This window comes from Pyxicephalus adspersus, chromosome 5, assembly GCF_032062135.1.
Source record: "Pyxicephalus adspersus chromosome 5, UCB_Pads_2.0, whole genome shotgun sequence".
Taxonomy (NCBI): Eukaryota; Metazoa; Chordata; class Amphibia; order Anura; family Pyxicephalidae; genus Pyxicephalus; species Pyxicephalus adspersus.
Window position 1 is genome coordinate 140,811,742 of NC_092862.1, and position 14,604 is coordinate 140,826,345.

General features: G+C 40.1%; 1 protein-coding gene across 1 annotated transcript in view; it reads right to left on the minus strand.

Moving 5' to 3' along the window:
- The window catches only part of VWDE (von Willebrand factor D and EGF domains), a 42,284-nt gene continuing 27,680 nt past the window's right edge, over positions 1–14,604 (minus strand). Inside the window, exons 18-30 of the mRNA XM_072413425.1 lie at positions 14,290–14,424; positions 13,420–13,518; positions 11,446–12,033; positions 10,350–10,445; positions 10,165–10,260; positions 7,978–8,073; positions 6,679–6,774; positions 5,981–6,076; positions 3,957–4,052; positions 2,013–2,108; positions 1,650–1,745; positions 1,440–1,543; positions 1–465 (exon numbers count right to left, since the gene is read on the minus strand). Coding sequence (XP_072269526.1) covers positions 451–465; positions 1,440–1,543; positions 1,650–1,745; positions 2,013–2,108; positions 3,957–4,052; positions 5,981–6,076; positions 6,679–6,774; positions 7,978–8,073; positions 10,165–10,260; positions 10,350–10,445; positions 11,446–12,033; positions 13,420–13,518; positions 14,290–14,424 — 1,709 coding nt within the window. The 3' untranslated portion in view covers positions 1–450. The remainder of the gene's footprint in view (positions 466–1,439; positions 1,544–1,649; positions 1,746–2,012; positions 2,109–3,956; positions 4,053–5,980; positions 6,077–6,678; positions 6,775–7,977; positions 8,074–10,164; positions 10,261–10,349; positions 10,446–11,445; positions 12,034–13,419; positions 13,519–14,289; positions 14,425–14,604) is intronic.

Consider the following 14,604-nt stretch of genomic DNA (forward strand, 5'->3'; position numbering starts at 1 on the left):
CTTTGAAATCTAGGCGTCAATGATCTTTGGTCTTGTAAGGGTTGAACAAACACACAATAAAATTTCTTTAAAAAAAATCTTGTTATAGTATTTTTTTAAATTACATTAAAAACCCAAATCTAAAAATACCAAATAAAGTTTCCATATTTGAGAATATACATAAATAACAGTTTCAGTAGCAGGTCCTGGTTGAATTACAGCTGCTCATTCAAAAAAAGGTGTAATATGAGAATCTCAGATGTTTCTGTTTCACCCAATGTGATTCTCCTGTTGTATAATGATCCAGGTATAAGCCAGCTCTACCTTTGTATCCTCTGAGTCATGTTCTCTGATCTTAGTAACACCACTGATATTTGATTTTTAAATATCATGTGGTGAGTACAATCAAGTCCTGCTGGATATTTAGTTCACTTTGTCAGTGTTTTCTGTAGCACTCAGTTTAGTTTTCCTTCACCCGCGTGCTCCCTGCAGAATAAAATAGAAAACCATATGAATACTGAAGGCAGTGAAAGTATTTTCTATTTAAAACAAAATGACCGTAGAAGACATATATACTCAAATATAAATCAAAATACCTACATAGGCATGAAAAAACAGAAAAACTACATTGATTCCAGGGTAAACCTATGGCACGAAATGTAGCTATCACTGCTAACATTCGGAACAATAGTCAAAAGAAATAAAATAAACATAATAAATAAATAATAATCTAAAAAAATTTGTGTAAATACATTTATTCATGGTGTGGTATTTTTAAATCCATTCTTTAAAAAATGTCCAAAAATTAAAAACATAGGCTTGCTCTGTTTATTATTCCTTCCCTTTTTTTTACAGGCAAAAGTATTTTGTACTTTGTGAGTTAGGTATGATGGGTCATTTACTCCTAAATGATCCTGTGTGCATTGTTGTTGGTCACCTGTAGATGGAGCTGTGTCCTCATGTAAAAAGTACTTGAAATTCTAAGTATGCAAGAGATGGTTTTACACTTCACACGAGGACACACTGCCATCTAGTGGTTGGAGTAAAAACCAAGATTATTTTTTTTAATTACATTTTCAGGTCAAAAACTCTTAATTTTATTGTCAAGTATATACTGTATGTAATGTGTTTTTACTTTGGACTGTGACCTGTCTATGTAATCTTGTGTTTGGGACTACTAGCCTGAATCAGCCCTAATTCACACACCATCACAACTCTGATCATCATTTTATGCACATTCAATTTAGTTAGTGCATTCTTCCTGTAAGCCCCAATTTATATGCACTCAGACCTCAGATCAGCCCCAGTTCCTGCATGTGTGGCATTAATGGTGGGGTATGTGTTGGACACCCAATAAAGTGGCTTAGATATTCCACTAAATAGCTTTAACTGAATTCAAAAAGTGCATTTAAATGTGACAATCTAGTAATAGCTCCATAGTTAAAAACCACATTTTTTACCTGTATCCTCTGGCTACATGTCACTCTGGAATATCCAGGGCGACAGGAACATACGTTAGGCGATGTACAACGACCACCATATAAACACTTGTAATTACACACGGCTGAAATAATACAGAAAACACAATGAACAAGAGAGACATTTCTGGCTAATGATATAAATGTATATAAACAAAACCACAGCACAGCGAAATACAAAGCGTTACTTACGACTCTGGCACTGCGCCCCTTCCCAATCCGGGGGGCACTGGCATGTGTTGGGGTCAATACACTCACCACCATTCTTACATTTCTGAAGACATATTGCTGTGGAAATTAGAAACCAACATTTCAATCAATTAAGGTAAATATACAACGGGAACAGAATAACACTCTTTAAAATAACATTATATAATGGATTGAATTCATTGTTGTTGGGTTTTTGGTTCACAGGCTAATCGTATGTTTTATGTAATTAGTTAAAGGAACATCGAGATTATGATTTCTAGGAGTCTCATTGCTTATTGAGGAATGGCAGAACTCACGTATAGAGTACTAATATACACAGACATTTATGGTAATGAATCCACTTACGTATATTGCACCGCTTTCCTTTCCAGCCTGATGGACACGAACAAATATTGGGACCGACACACTTTCCTCCGTTCATACATGTTGGGTCACAAACACCTAAAACCAGAATATGAAAAGGCAGAACGTTCAGAATGGATCCATATTTATCTTTCCTTCTTTCTGTTGTTCTATTTTCTCTCTCCTGTTTGTCCATCTCTTACTGCTATCCGTTCCATGATTATTCCTTACACTATGAAATATTATCAGTCAACTGGATGAAAACAATTTATTTACAATTGTATTTATGAAAAATGTTTTGGGAGGATTGTCAATCATAAATTGATTGCTGGATCACCCGGGATATTTATCTTTTCCAGTCTTGGAGAGAGTAAAGCAGTTTGGCCGATTATGTGTTGTATAGGGAAGGAGGGGTGGAAGGAATATGTCCCAGCACATTGTTGGGGTAAAGGATGATACAAAAGGAAATAGAGGTTAGTTTATCATGTATCATCAGGTTAAGGGATAATATAATGGGGGACACTGGGCTCCAGGGAAATAGGAGTCCATGTAGATGCTTACAATGACCCCCTCTCATACCCTCTCATTCATTGACATGTTTTAGCATATTCTGCATTTTCACTATTGATTTCCTCTTCTCATTTTAAACCCAACTGTTAAACCCAACCAACTGGTCAGTTACTGAAAAGTGCCGGGTGGTGTGCCCAGCTAAAAGGAGCTGAGGAGAACACTGTATTAGGTACTTACAGAATCATAGCAAGAAATTGTATTCATCCTCTGGAACCCCCTGGTCACACTGCTGGAATTTCCTGGCCATCCTGATTCAATTTATCTCTTTCTTTCCCCTTTGTTACTTTTCTCTCCCCTCTCACATGTCTCTCTCTCCTTTCTCTCTTCTCTATCTTCTCTCTCTTCACTCTTTTCCTTTCCCCTTTTCTCTTCTCTTTCCTCTTTCCTTCTTTTCTCTCCCCTCTCACATGTCTCCCTCCCCTCTCTTCTCTATATTCTCTCCCGTCTCTTCCCTCTCCTCTCTCTCCTGTCTCTTCTCTCTCCTGTCTCTTCTCTCTCCTCTCTCTTCTGTCTCTTCTCTCTACCTTACTCTCTTGGCTCTCTCCTCTCTCCTCTCTCCTCTTTCTTCTTTCTTCCCCTTTTCTTTTGTCTCTCCCCTTTCTTTCTTTTTTTCTCCCCTCTCATGTGTCTCTCCTATTTCTCTCTTCTCTCTCCCCTCTCTCTTCTTTTATATCTTGTCTCTCACCACTCCCTTCTCTCTGAAATGTCTCTTTTCTCTCCTCGTTATCTCCTTACTTTCTATCTTCCTTTCTCTCTTGTCTTTTCTCTCTCTTCCCCATTCTCACTTCTCTCTCTTACTTTCTCATCTTTCTCTCCCCTCTCTCTTCTATCTTTCCCTTCTCTCTTCTCTCTCTCCTTTCTTTCTACTCTCCCTTCTACCTTCCCCACACCTTGTGTCTCCCCATCTCTCCTTCTTTGCCCTCATTTTCTTTTATTGTTTGACATATCTGCTCTTTTCACTCTTTTTACTATCAAATCATTTATATTTTTTCTCTCTCCCCTTTCTCTTGTCTCTCCCGTCTTTCTTCTATCTTTCCCTTCCCTCTTCTCTCTTGCCCCTCTCTCTCCAATCTTTCTGCCCTTTATCTCCTTGATCTCTTTTCTTTCTCTCCTCGTCTTGTCTTTCTTCTCTCTCTTCTATCTTTCCCTTCTTCCTTCTCTCTCTCTCCTTTCTTTCTAGTCTCCCTCCTACCTTCCCCACACCTTGTGTCTCCCCACCTCGCCTTCTTTGCCCTCTTTTTTTTCCACTGTTTGAAATATCTGCTCTTCTCCATCTCCCTCTTTCTTCTTAGCTCTCTTCTCCAAATTATTTCAATTTTTTCTTTATAAATCAGAAATGGGATACAGAACAGTAAACAGAAGTTCCCATTCACCTACTTGTCTGACATCTTTTCCCGATGTAACCTTCTGGACAGCTGCACATATTGTTTCTCATACACTGACCGCCATGCTTACACGGGGGGCTGCACACCGCTGGAATCATACAATATAGTGATCGAGTATAAGTCTATGGTCATTGTTGAGGAATGTAAAGGTCAGTATGACAATGATAATGGGAAAACAGTGTAATATTTTAAAGCAAGGAATCACTGATTACCATTAGGGATGGAGTTTGACTTTCATCCCAAAATGGTTTGAACCTAAACTTTTTCAGTTTGCTATACAGGTAGTTCCCCCATTAAGGACATCTGATGCCTCCTAGATACAAACGGGGCTTCCCTGCTCACTGTGTGCAGATTGGAGGCTTGAACGGGGAAGGGGGCAGTTTGCATGACTTGCAGAAGAAATCTATTGCTAAACACAGCTGAGGTTGTGGGTGATTGCTCCAGAAGTTAATGAATGTCTAGGCTCTCTAAAGATTTTTTTTTGCTTTGTTTGAGATTAACTCACAGTGAGGATTTTATACAGTAACTGACACCACACTGCCTAATAATATGTTGAGAGAAACATCTGTCCTAATTGCATTTATTTAAACAATGTACCTGTTCCGACTTACATACAAATTCAGCTTAAGAACAAACCTACAGTCCCTATCTCGTATGTAACCCAAGGACTACCTGTATATAAATATATGAGAATGAACTTAAAAAAGTTTGCCAGGTAAATTCTTGGAAGCTGCTTATTACAGAAACAGTGGTACTGCTTCTGGATTCAGTTTCCCCACTGGTCTCACTTCCACTTTGGTCCTCCAGTTTACTGCATCACCAGTATGGTCCTCCCTCACTAGTCCACCAGCCACTGGTCTCCTTGTAATGCAGAATGGACAGCAGAGCATGCTGGAAGGGAATGGTAGAGCTTCTTCTCTTTGTTCTAGCCAATGAAGTACTTCTGATGCCTACTGCATGTTCTCCACCTGCAGGCTCAGTGTCCTCTGGGACTAGCAGTACCCTAGCTTCTGTAGGCTACTGCCTCTAATCAGCCTGATTACAGAATCCCCACAACAATGAGGCTGAATAATGGCGGTGGGGAGTAGGGATGAGAGAGCGAGATTTTTAAACTCAATTTCGTAGTGAATTTGGCTGTTCTTGCTTACCCAAATTGTAAGCAACAACAACCAGTGTAAATTTGCCGATCGAGATCGAATTTTCCTTAAAAGAAATTCTAAAAAAAAAAAAAAGTCCCGCGGGCTGTGCTGATCAATAAATACAGCCACGGCTGTATTCATTGATCAGCTCGGTGTCCGATCCCGGCACTAGAGGTTAAATGGGGACAAGTCTCCCCGTTTTCCTTTCTTCAGCCAATCAGAGAGCACTGGAGGTTTTGAATGGGGAGACTTGTCCCCATTTTACCTCTAGTGCCAGGGATCGCACACTGACAGGAGGATTCCCAGGGCTGCATTCATTCATGGGCTGCATGAATGAATGCAGCCCTGGGAATCCTCCTGTAATGATTTCCTGGAACTTCCGATGGGTCTGAGAAATCGGTTGGCTGAAATTTCCCGGACCCATCAGAAGTTCAGGGAAATTTTCGAGAGAATGCCAGAGGCATTGCCGCTCATCCCTAGTGGGGAGCAGGACCAGTATGTTGGCAGCAGCTGGGGGATCCAAAGGATAGGCAGAACCGAGGAGATTCACCTGGTACAAAGAGAGGTAGCTATATCAGTTTCACCTAGCATACTCTTCCACCTTTGGCGGAGAACCATAGATGGCAAACACGCTGGTGATTATGGACCAGCCACATCGCTGTGCACTTGCCAATTGATCCCAATATAAACTAGGATTTGACATAAGATGGCATTTTGGGGCCAAAGAAAAATCTTGGTTTATACTTGAGTATATACGGTAAAAAACATTTTAGAAAAATAGATTTTAGAATATATTACCTAATTTGTATCAGACTTGCACTCCTATATATTTCTGTGTTTCATATAGTAAGTTGACAGTAAACAGCAGAAAACTCACCATTCTGGCACTGAGCTCCATAGAAGCCATGGGGACAGAGACAAACGTTGGACTTCACACAAGTGCCGCCATTGAGGCACACAGGCTGGCACACCGCTAAATTAATTCAAACAGAAAAGGAAATCTTAAAATAAAATCAATTTAAACTGACACATAAAATATTTAAAAGTCAGACACATGGCTCTATTTATAAAACAGGAAATTGGACATTCCCTTGTGGAAACCTTCCAGGTCCATGTGTTTCAATGGAAGTAATTGATTCCCAATAGAGAATCTTTGAGGGAATGTCAGCTTCCCTGTGTATAACATGGTTGAAGCACCACTATTTAAAGGGACGTATCATGAAACATTAATGGAGGCTGCTATTACTAAACTCATCAATGAAAATACTGGTTTCCTGGCTTGGATTCTGAGTCTCTGACCTCAGACAAGTATACAGATAGGTGGATCTGGCTTTTTAAAAACTCAGTTACAGCCTGCTTGTCCCACACGAAGTGGGCACCATTCCTAACCCACCAACTTTCCTACATTACTAATGTAAAAGCAAAGGAGGTCCCAACATTATCAATTTAGGAAATTTGGGTTGTACCAGTGCACTAAAATAAAACTGGAGTCAAAATAGAACTGGACAGACAGTTCAGGCTGTTTTGATGCATTAACTTGATTATTTATTTATTTCTCATCACAAAAACACTTACCTGTGCTACAGGTGGGTCCACTCCAACCAGGTTTGCATTTGCACACATCAGGGGCCACACATTCACCTCCATTCTCACAGTGTCGGTTACACACCACTGTATGAAGAAAATACAATACTGTCAGGTATAGGAGCATTTCTGTACAGGATGGATCATCTCCTCATCTCTGAAGTGGTTTTGCTAATGACTTCTACCTAATATCTGCTTCCTATTAGAAGCCAATTGCACACAGATATAGAGATCATTTCCAGGTCGAGCTGGAATCAGCTACATCATCAGCAATGATCCTGTGTATTTAAGCCCTCAGTATGGACATAACACTACTACTCACAAAGCTCTATTTTGCCTGAATGGTCAACCCGCAATGCATGTTTTCACCTGTAGGTGGTGCTTTTGGTAAACTTTGAGGCTGTGCTTCCAATCTATCTTTGTTAAGTCAGTTAAGGAAGCAGACTAAAGCATAGCAAACTCAAAACAAAAATGTATTATATAACTCTTTCTAGTCCCTACATTTAGTGCCTGAACTAGTTTCCTGTTTTAGGCAAAGTAAAGCAAAGAAAAGTCTGAAAAGAGAAAACAAATGCAGCCATCTATGGACTACTAAGTTGCAATAAACTGAATGCTTGTTTTTGGGTTTTATTACACATCACAATACTAGATTTTGGTTATTTCTGCACAACATAGACAGTAATCTAAAACTCAGTTTAACTTTTCTTTATCATTGTTGTAATGCAGTCCAGCTGCAAACGCACTGCATAGGGTCCTTTTTTTTAAATTTTACCACTACTTCCCTGTGCTGGCTGCATGCTGGAGAGCCAGACCGCTGCTCAATGCAGAGTTCAGCTGTCAGACACGCCCCCTGCTCAGTGCTCCAATCAACACTGAAGTGTGAGCATAGATGATTGGAGCACAGATCAGGGGGCGTGTCATATCACTGAGATTTGTGTTCTGCAGCAGTCCGGCTCTCCAGAATGCTGATCACAGAGCATTATAATAATAATGTTAAGATTTAAAGGAAGTTCACTGACAAAACTAGCTAAATTGTGATTACAGAACCCCCCCTCCCTCTCTTACTAGTTGCCTAACTTTTCTGCCAATATTCCAGGTTTAATCATTTCTCAATCACTGACCTGGAGAAAGCATACAGCCAGTAAAGTCAGTAATAAATATCTCCTGGCTTGTTTTCAATCATTGACTTAATACCAACCATGCCAGCCAGACAACTGGTATTTCTAGAGGGAGGGCCAGCAATAAAAAAGGTTTTTTATTTTTGGGATATATTTCCTGATCCCGACTTACTTGTTTCACAGCGAGGTCCAACATAACCAAATGGACAGGAACAGACATTCCTAGCTTGGCAAGTCCCTCCATGTTCACAAGGTGGATCACAATAAGCTAAAAATAAATGAAAAAATAATGACATTATTAATTATGGTTTTTTAAGAACTTTCTGAAGACTTGTCAAAGTGTCACTGAAAAAAGCTGACTATACCTTTTTCTAAAACAACTTTCACTTTGGGACATGTTCCCATTGATTTTCCTATTAGCCCCTAATAACATGTTAAGGGGTTTTGATGTTTAGCACAAATTTATCAAAAATACATTTTTGTGATGCAATTTTCCTCTTGAAAACAAGTGCAGCAAGCCAGCCCTTGAAAACCCATTAACCAGCATATCTGATATCCAGTGGGGAGGAGCACTCCCTAACAAGCACTAACCAATGGAAGGGCTGTGTTCTATTTACAATAACAATAGACAGAGCTGTGTTGTTATAGTAAATGCAGAGAGCGCTCCCATTGGCTGATGGGTTGTTATTTTTGGCTTATAAATCTTTCATTTGTAAAAGTCATATAGTACCAGAGTACTGCAATGCCCACATTGACCAGCAGATGGTGCAAGACAGTGCTTTTTTTTTTTTTACACAGGCCAGTTCACTACAACATAGAAATTCTATTCTAATGATGGGGGTCTGAGAAACCAGGAATATTGTACAAATATACAGTATGACATTTTTATGGTATATTATATTATATACACACACACACACATATTTATACATTTAATCTTTTTGGGATATTTTGATTCCTGTCCTGAGTCAGAAGAAAGAGAGTATCTGTACACAGGTAGAGTAAGATTTTTTTCTCAATTCCTATTCAACTCAACTCCAAAAATGTAGATGTTCTCATTTGCAACCCTAATGATCACCGGAGGGGGTACAGCTCCACATCAGCAACACAGAGAGCGATGAAAACCCCCCCTACTTTATCCAAAATGAAAAAAGGATTGGAGATTTAGATAAGCTTTGTCTCATTAAAGACAATGGCCGACTCAGAGAATAAAGTTATATTACAAATTTTAGAAGTGTCACTAAAAGTAAAGTTGATTATACTTTTTGTAAAACAACTTTCACTTTGGGACATGTTCCCACTGATTTTCTTCATGGCTCCTAATACCATGTTAAGGAGCTTTGATGTTTAGCACAAATTTACTAAAACTAAATATTGCTCATCAGTACTTACTATCCAATAGCCAGTCATATATTATATGGTGAACAAAATATCAATGAGTGTCCCCACCATAGGATGCGAAATACTACCTGTACCCAACTTCCTGTGCCAAAGGCAACTCTGCCATACCCAAAAACATATCCATCAATCCTGCCAGGAATTTTGAATATTTGGTTTTCTGCATTCTAGTAAGAACAGACAACATAGGATAGCTGTGCAAAATTGACCCCCCCTCCATTCAATTTTTTTTCTCTTTCTACCCTTTTTCACTTCTAGTTGCATGTGCAGTCCCTAGCCAGCAGGGGTCCCTGCAGCAACTTTTAGAGTCCTTCTCTTCAAGCTTGCAAGCCAAAAACCTATGAGCTGCTGCAGTGACCCCTGCTGGCTGAGGTCTATCAGGGGCCCTTGTGCAGCACACACTGCACCTCGATATATCGGCCTCTGCTGGGTATAGTATGGGGAATAAGCATTGTCACGCTAGGACAAGAAGTATTACTGGCAGGATCACCCAATGAAAAAAGAAATCTAAAGACCGGTATGCTGTAATATGTAATGTTTTTGAACTTTGAAACTTTTAAGTCCCCCTTGACACCTCAGCCTTAAGTTGGGTCACTGGACATGGTACAGCGCAAACAAATACTAAATTGATATTTTATTTTTGTTCAAAATAAATCACATGCTGCCCTCTTAGCCCTTTTGGAGACTCCATGTTGGCAGCATTCACATTGGGAAAAAATGGTGTCCCAGGTTTCCACTGGAGATTCTGTTATAAAAGGTATGAAATATCCAATGGTATAAGGGCAGCACCTTATTAGGCATTAGGGGAGGGGCACATATTCAAATTTCAAATAAATCTCAATGAGTTAAAAGAATCCTCTGGGGAATTTAATCCACTGTTCCACCATCCAGAAAATGGTCAATTGTAATATTCCAGAGGATTAATAATCAAATCAGGACACAGTGCACAGTTAATAATCACCTTCTTGGCACGTGGTCCCCCCATATCCAGGAGCGCACTCGCACACGTTGGGTCTCACACATTTCCCACGGTTCTTGCAGTCCGGGCGGCACACAGCTGCAGCACATCAAATATAATTATAAAGAGTCGCATTATTCTCACATGTAAACATTTACTTGAACAAATGAGTGTGTACGGCCGCTTACCAGTCTGACAGTTATATCCGGAATAGCCCGGCTTACATTTGCAAACATTTGGAGCTGAGCATTCCATATTTCTTCCACACGGATGCCGGCAAATTGCTACATTCGAGAGAGATAATGAATGGCGTAATTAAATCTGTTCCAACAGAAGTCAGATACTTGGAGACAGGATTAAATACAAAGCTACTGGAAAAAAGATTTATCAAAAGGATCCGCTGGCTTCTGTATTAGTTTATTATGTTCTGTAAAGTGGAACTACAATCAAAAATAAAGACAATGAAAAACACAAGGGAAGATTGCTGCAATGTTCACCATCAGTCAGGAACTGTCTCCGTGAAAGCTGGTTTTAGACTAGCTGGCAAACTGGGCAAATTCCCTGGGACCCCGCCTTCTCCAAGGCCAAAGTTGACTAAATCACAGGGGTATAGGGAGCTGGAATGCTGTGCGTTAGGGGGCCCAACTTAAATATTGCCCAGAGCCACATTTGGCCCAAAACCATTCCTAAAACCAAATACTATAGTGGACGATCTGAGTATAGATCGCTGCCACATAGGTTCCTTCTATACACTTTTAAAGGTGAACTAAACCCTTAATTTTAACAAATTGCAATCAGAGAATGGACTTTTTAACGTTGGGGAACCGTTAAAATAACTTTCAGGTCTTCAGGGACCCCCTGCTATAATTACTATATCCACAGCTCACAATGTATTAGTGTGGTGGTTATTAGGAAGAATTCCTTTTACATTGGGGATCATTGGGGTCACTTAAACTGACCTAAGAGGCACAGATTGCTCCAGGAACCCCTAGCAACCTCTGGAGGATCCCTTTTGGAGAAAGAATGCTGTGATGGAAAGAGATAGAACGCACAAATTTCAGCAGGGCACCTACATCTCTCAGGTGGACAGGTACAGGATCAGTAGTTATGGCAAGTAGATCTTACTATTGGGGTGTCCATGACATTTGGTATATCATTAGCTGACTCAGCCCATCAGACCCCATCTAAGATTTTAGTTTTCTGGGTATCATGGGTGATAAGATTGGGGACAACCCAAGGTCTACAACACTTAATATTCACATATACATTTATGGACAATCTTACCTTTGCAATTGACTCCATCACCAAAATATCCATAGGGGCACCTTCCACATTTAAACCCTCCATCTTTGTTTGGTTCACAGGCAACACCACGGAAGCAAGGAGAATCAGCACAGGTTAGCCTCTCTGGAGCCACTGTCCCTGGACTCTTTAATTCCCCCCTCTCTTCTGTCAAATTCAGCTGAGGTCGGGAAGTGCCTACATGGAAGCTTCGTCCAAGTTTGGAATCAGTAATGGTGTTGGTTAATGAGCCATCAGCAGGCTTTTTGACTACGTAGTCCTTTGTCCTCTCTTGCTGGTATCTGGAGGAGTTAGTAATGGTTTGTACAGTCGGAATCCCACTGCTGTAAAGACCTTTGTAACTGGTCTTGGTTATGTGACTGTTATACAACCCATTCCGAGAAAAGTAGGAAGGCGTTCTCCGACCATTCAGCATTTTGGAGATTGTAGATCTTCTTGAATCACTGATGGTCAGAAGAGATGGGACGTTCCGTGTGGTCTGCACAAGAGATTCAGAACTCCTGCTTGGTGCTGTTGGTCTTGGGTTACCAGGGAGTAATACAGGTGTGTTAAATGATTTTGTAGAGGAACCTAGAATAATGGAAATGATGGCACCTTAGAAAATATTTTATAACTTTAGTGATGGTTCTGCTGCTTTTTGTCAAAGAAACTTTGGTATTTATACCTACAATGGTTGAGAAACCATAAAACTTGGATAACCTGTTTTGGTATGTAGACCAGTGGTTGCCAACGTTTCCAACCTCAAGGACTACTAAATGCACCAAACTTGGACCAAGCATGCACGGGGAGCTGTGTGTCCCTCAAGGGGAAGTAACTTCTCCCAGAGTGATTTCATGATGCCAGAACCCACCCACACTTACCCCACTCTCCCATAGACCTGTTTGCCAAAACCCCAGGGGGACAGTAGCGCAGAGCTGTGGATGTAGCAAAATTTGTGTCTACAGCTCTGTGGTACTTTCCCCCCAGGGTGTTTAGCAAGCAGGTCTGAGCCTGCGATGGGGTGGGTTGTGTCCATACGGGGGGCAGAGCCGCAGATCACAAAAATTTTCTGGCGAACCACCAGTTGGCGACTGTTGTAGACCATCTATGGGTTTGTTCCATAAATCAAGTGGTCAAGACGGACAATTCGCAATAAAGCTGAAATTTATTCTGAAATTTTGTTCCTGGATTTGCTCAATAACAAAACTAAAACCCCCTTTACTCTCTACAAAAGTATCTATAAAATAAATACTTGTTCCACTTTGCTGACTTATACATAGCTAAGTGTCAGCAAATTATTTAGGAATGTAGAAAAATATTCCCTGCCATTGGCTGTACAATAATTAATTATCCTGTTCTAGGAAATTAACATTTGTTTATTATGACTTTAGTGTGCCGCTTAATTACCAAAGCAATCGTTCTATGGAGAGGGGTAGAGGAGCAACTAATGTAACATTCTATTTGAGTTAGATCTCATGGAAGGTTTCTTAAAGTATATAATTCACTAAGTGAAACATTGTGAAAATGTTGCTGAAAAACATGTCTGTGAAGAATAAAATGTGAACTATATTTACCTTTTACCCATTTTCCTTCCATGGTGCAAGAATGACATCACATGTACAGTCCTGTTCGATACAGCATGAGAAGATACAATGGGTGCCTTGATCCTACCTGATATGCTTCTGCTTCTGATATGCACTGAATTGCAAAGGTCAGTAATGTCCCACCCAACGATGAGGAAGATGGGTATAAGGTAAGTTTACGTTTTAAGTTTTTTATCCTTTACAGATATGTTTCTTCACTTACATATGGCAGGGTTTTTTGGGTTAGGGGTGAGTGGAAAGGTCCACATTTAATACTTCTTAAAGACCAATAACACCTAAATCTGGCATTCCATCAGCTTTTGCCTCCAGCTCTACACTTCATCACAATGGTCCCCAACTATTGGGATTCACCAATGGTTCTGCATGGTATTACCTTGGTGTCTTCCATTTGCTCTGCTTGTATTGTGCCTGTAATAACCTTCTGTGGTTGGCGATTTAGTTGTTGATGGGAGGGGAGTTGTTAATATCTGCACTGCACAAATAAACACAGAATAATAAAACACATAAGACTTTGATATAAAAGCAGGAGTAGCAGTCTATTGGTGGAGGTTGTTATGTGATTTGCGGGTTCTCTTCTCCTTTCCCTCCTTTTTGGTGGAAGGTTATGTTGTCATAATGCAGACAAAGTGTTGACAAAGGAAAATCAACACCTTTCCCTGCATTAATGTATATTGTATATATTCATAGATGGGGGCCATGTTGACTATCTTCCAGTAGGCATCCATTGCATTGCATTACTAAGAACATATAAAAGGGTAGCTTCTTAGGATCCTTAGTCTACAAGTGATAGGGTTTTATATTTAAGAATTTTTAAAGATGAACATTCCCACCAAGAACATTTATACCATCACAAAATCCCTATATATATATCTATAAGAAAACATTTTGCCTAAACATGACTTGAAACTGGACCCAAAGATTGAAAATCATATCCTCTACCTGCATGGCTAGCTGTGAGAAAGTGTAAGCCAAGGAACTGACCAAAATGGACCTAATTGATGTGCTGCTCCAGGCTTAATGTATTTAAGTCTCATTCTCTTTTCTGGGGTGTGGAGTAAGTATAGGGACAATTAATGTGTTACCGCCAGGTGAAACTAAAGGAAGATTGGCATAGAAAGAAAAATAGAATCACCTTGGACTGTCAAGATCAAGTACAATGTTTGTTCTTGGGTTTACACGCACCCAATTCTAGTCTCTAAATGGACCGCCATTGTCATTGATTAGGTGTAAAATATTATCTTACCACATATCTTTCCATCACCTTCATAGCCCTGAGGGCAGGGACCACATGTGTAGGAGCCCAAGGTGTTTGTACAGAGGACGCTGGGATAGCAGGGAGCAGATAGACACTCATCAAGATCTTCCTCACAAGTTTTTCCTAGAAATAGACAAAAGAAATGCAAAGGTGTTCACATTCTTCCCAAGAAATTTAAGGAGGGTTGATAGAATCCTTACATTCCTGTATTAAAGAACCCATGGACATAGAGGGTCAGCGTTGGCCAAATTGGGCATTGACTGCTATGCCTAGGGATGAAGTTAGCCTGTGATGGGTTCAACC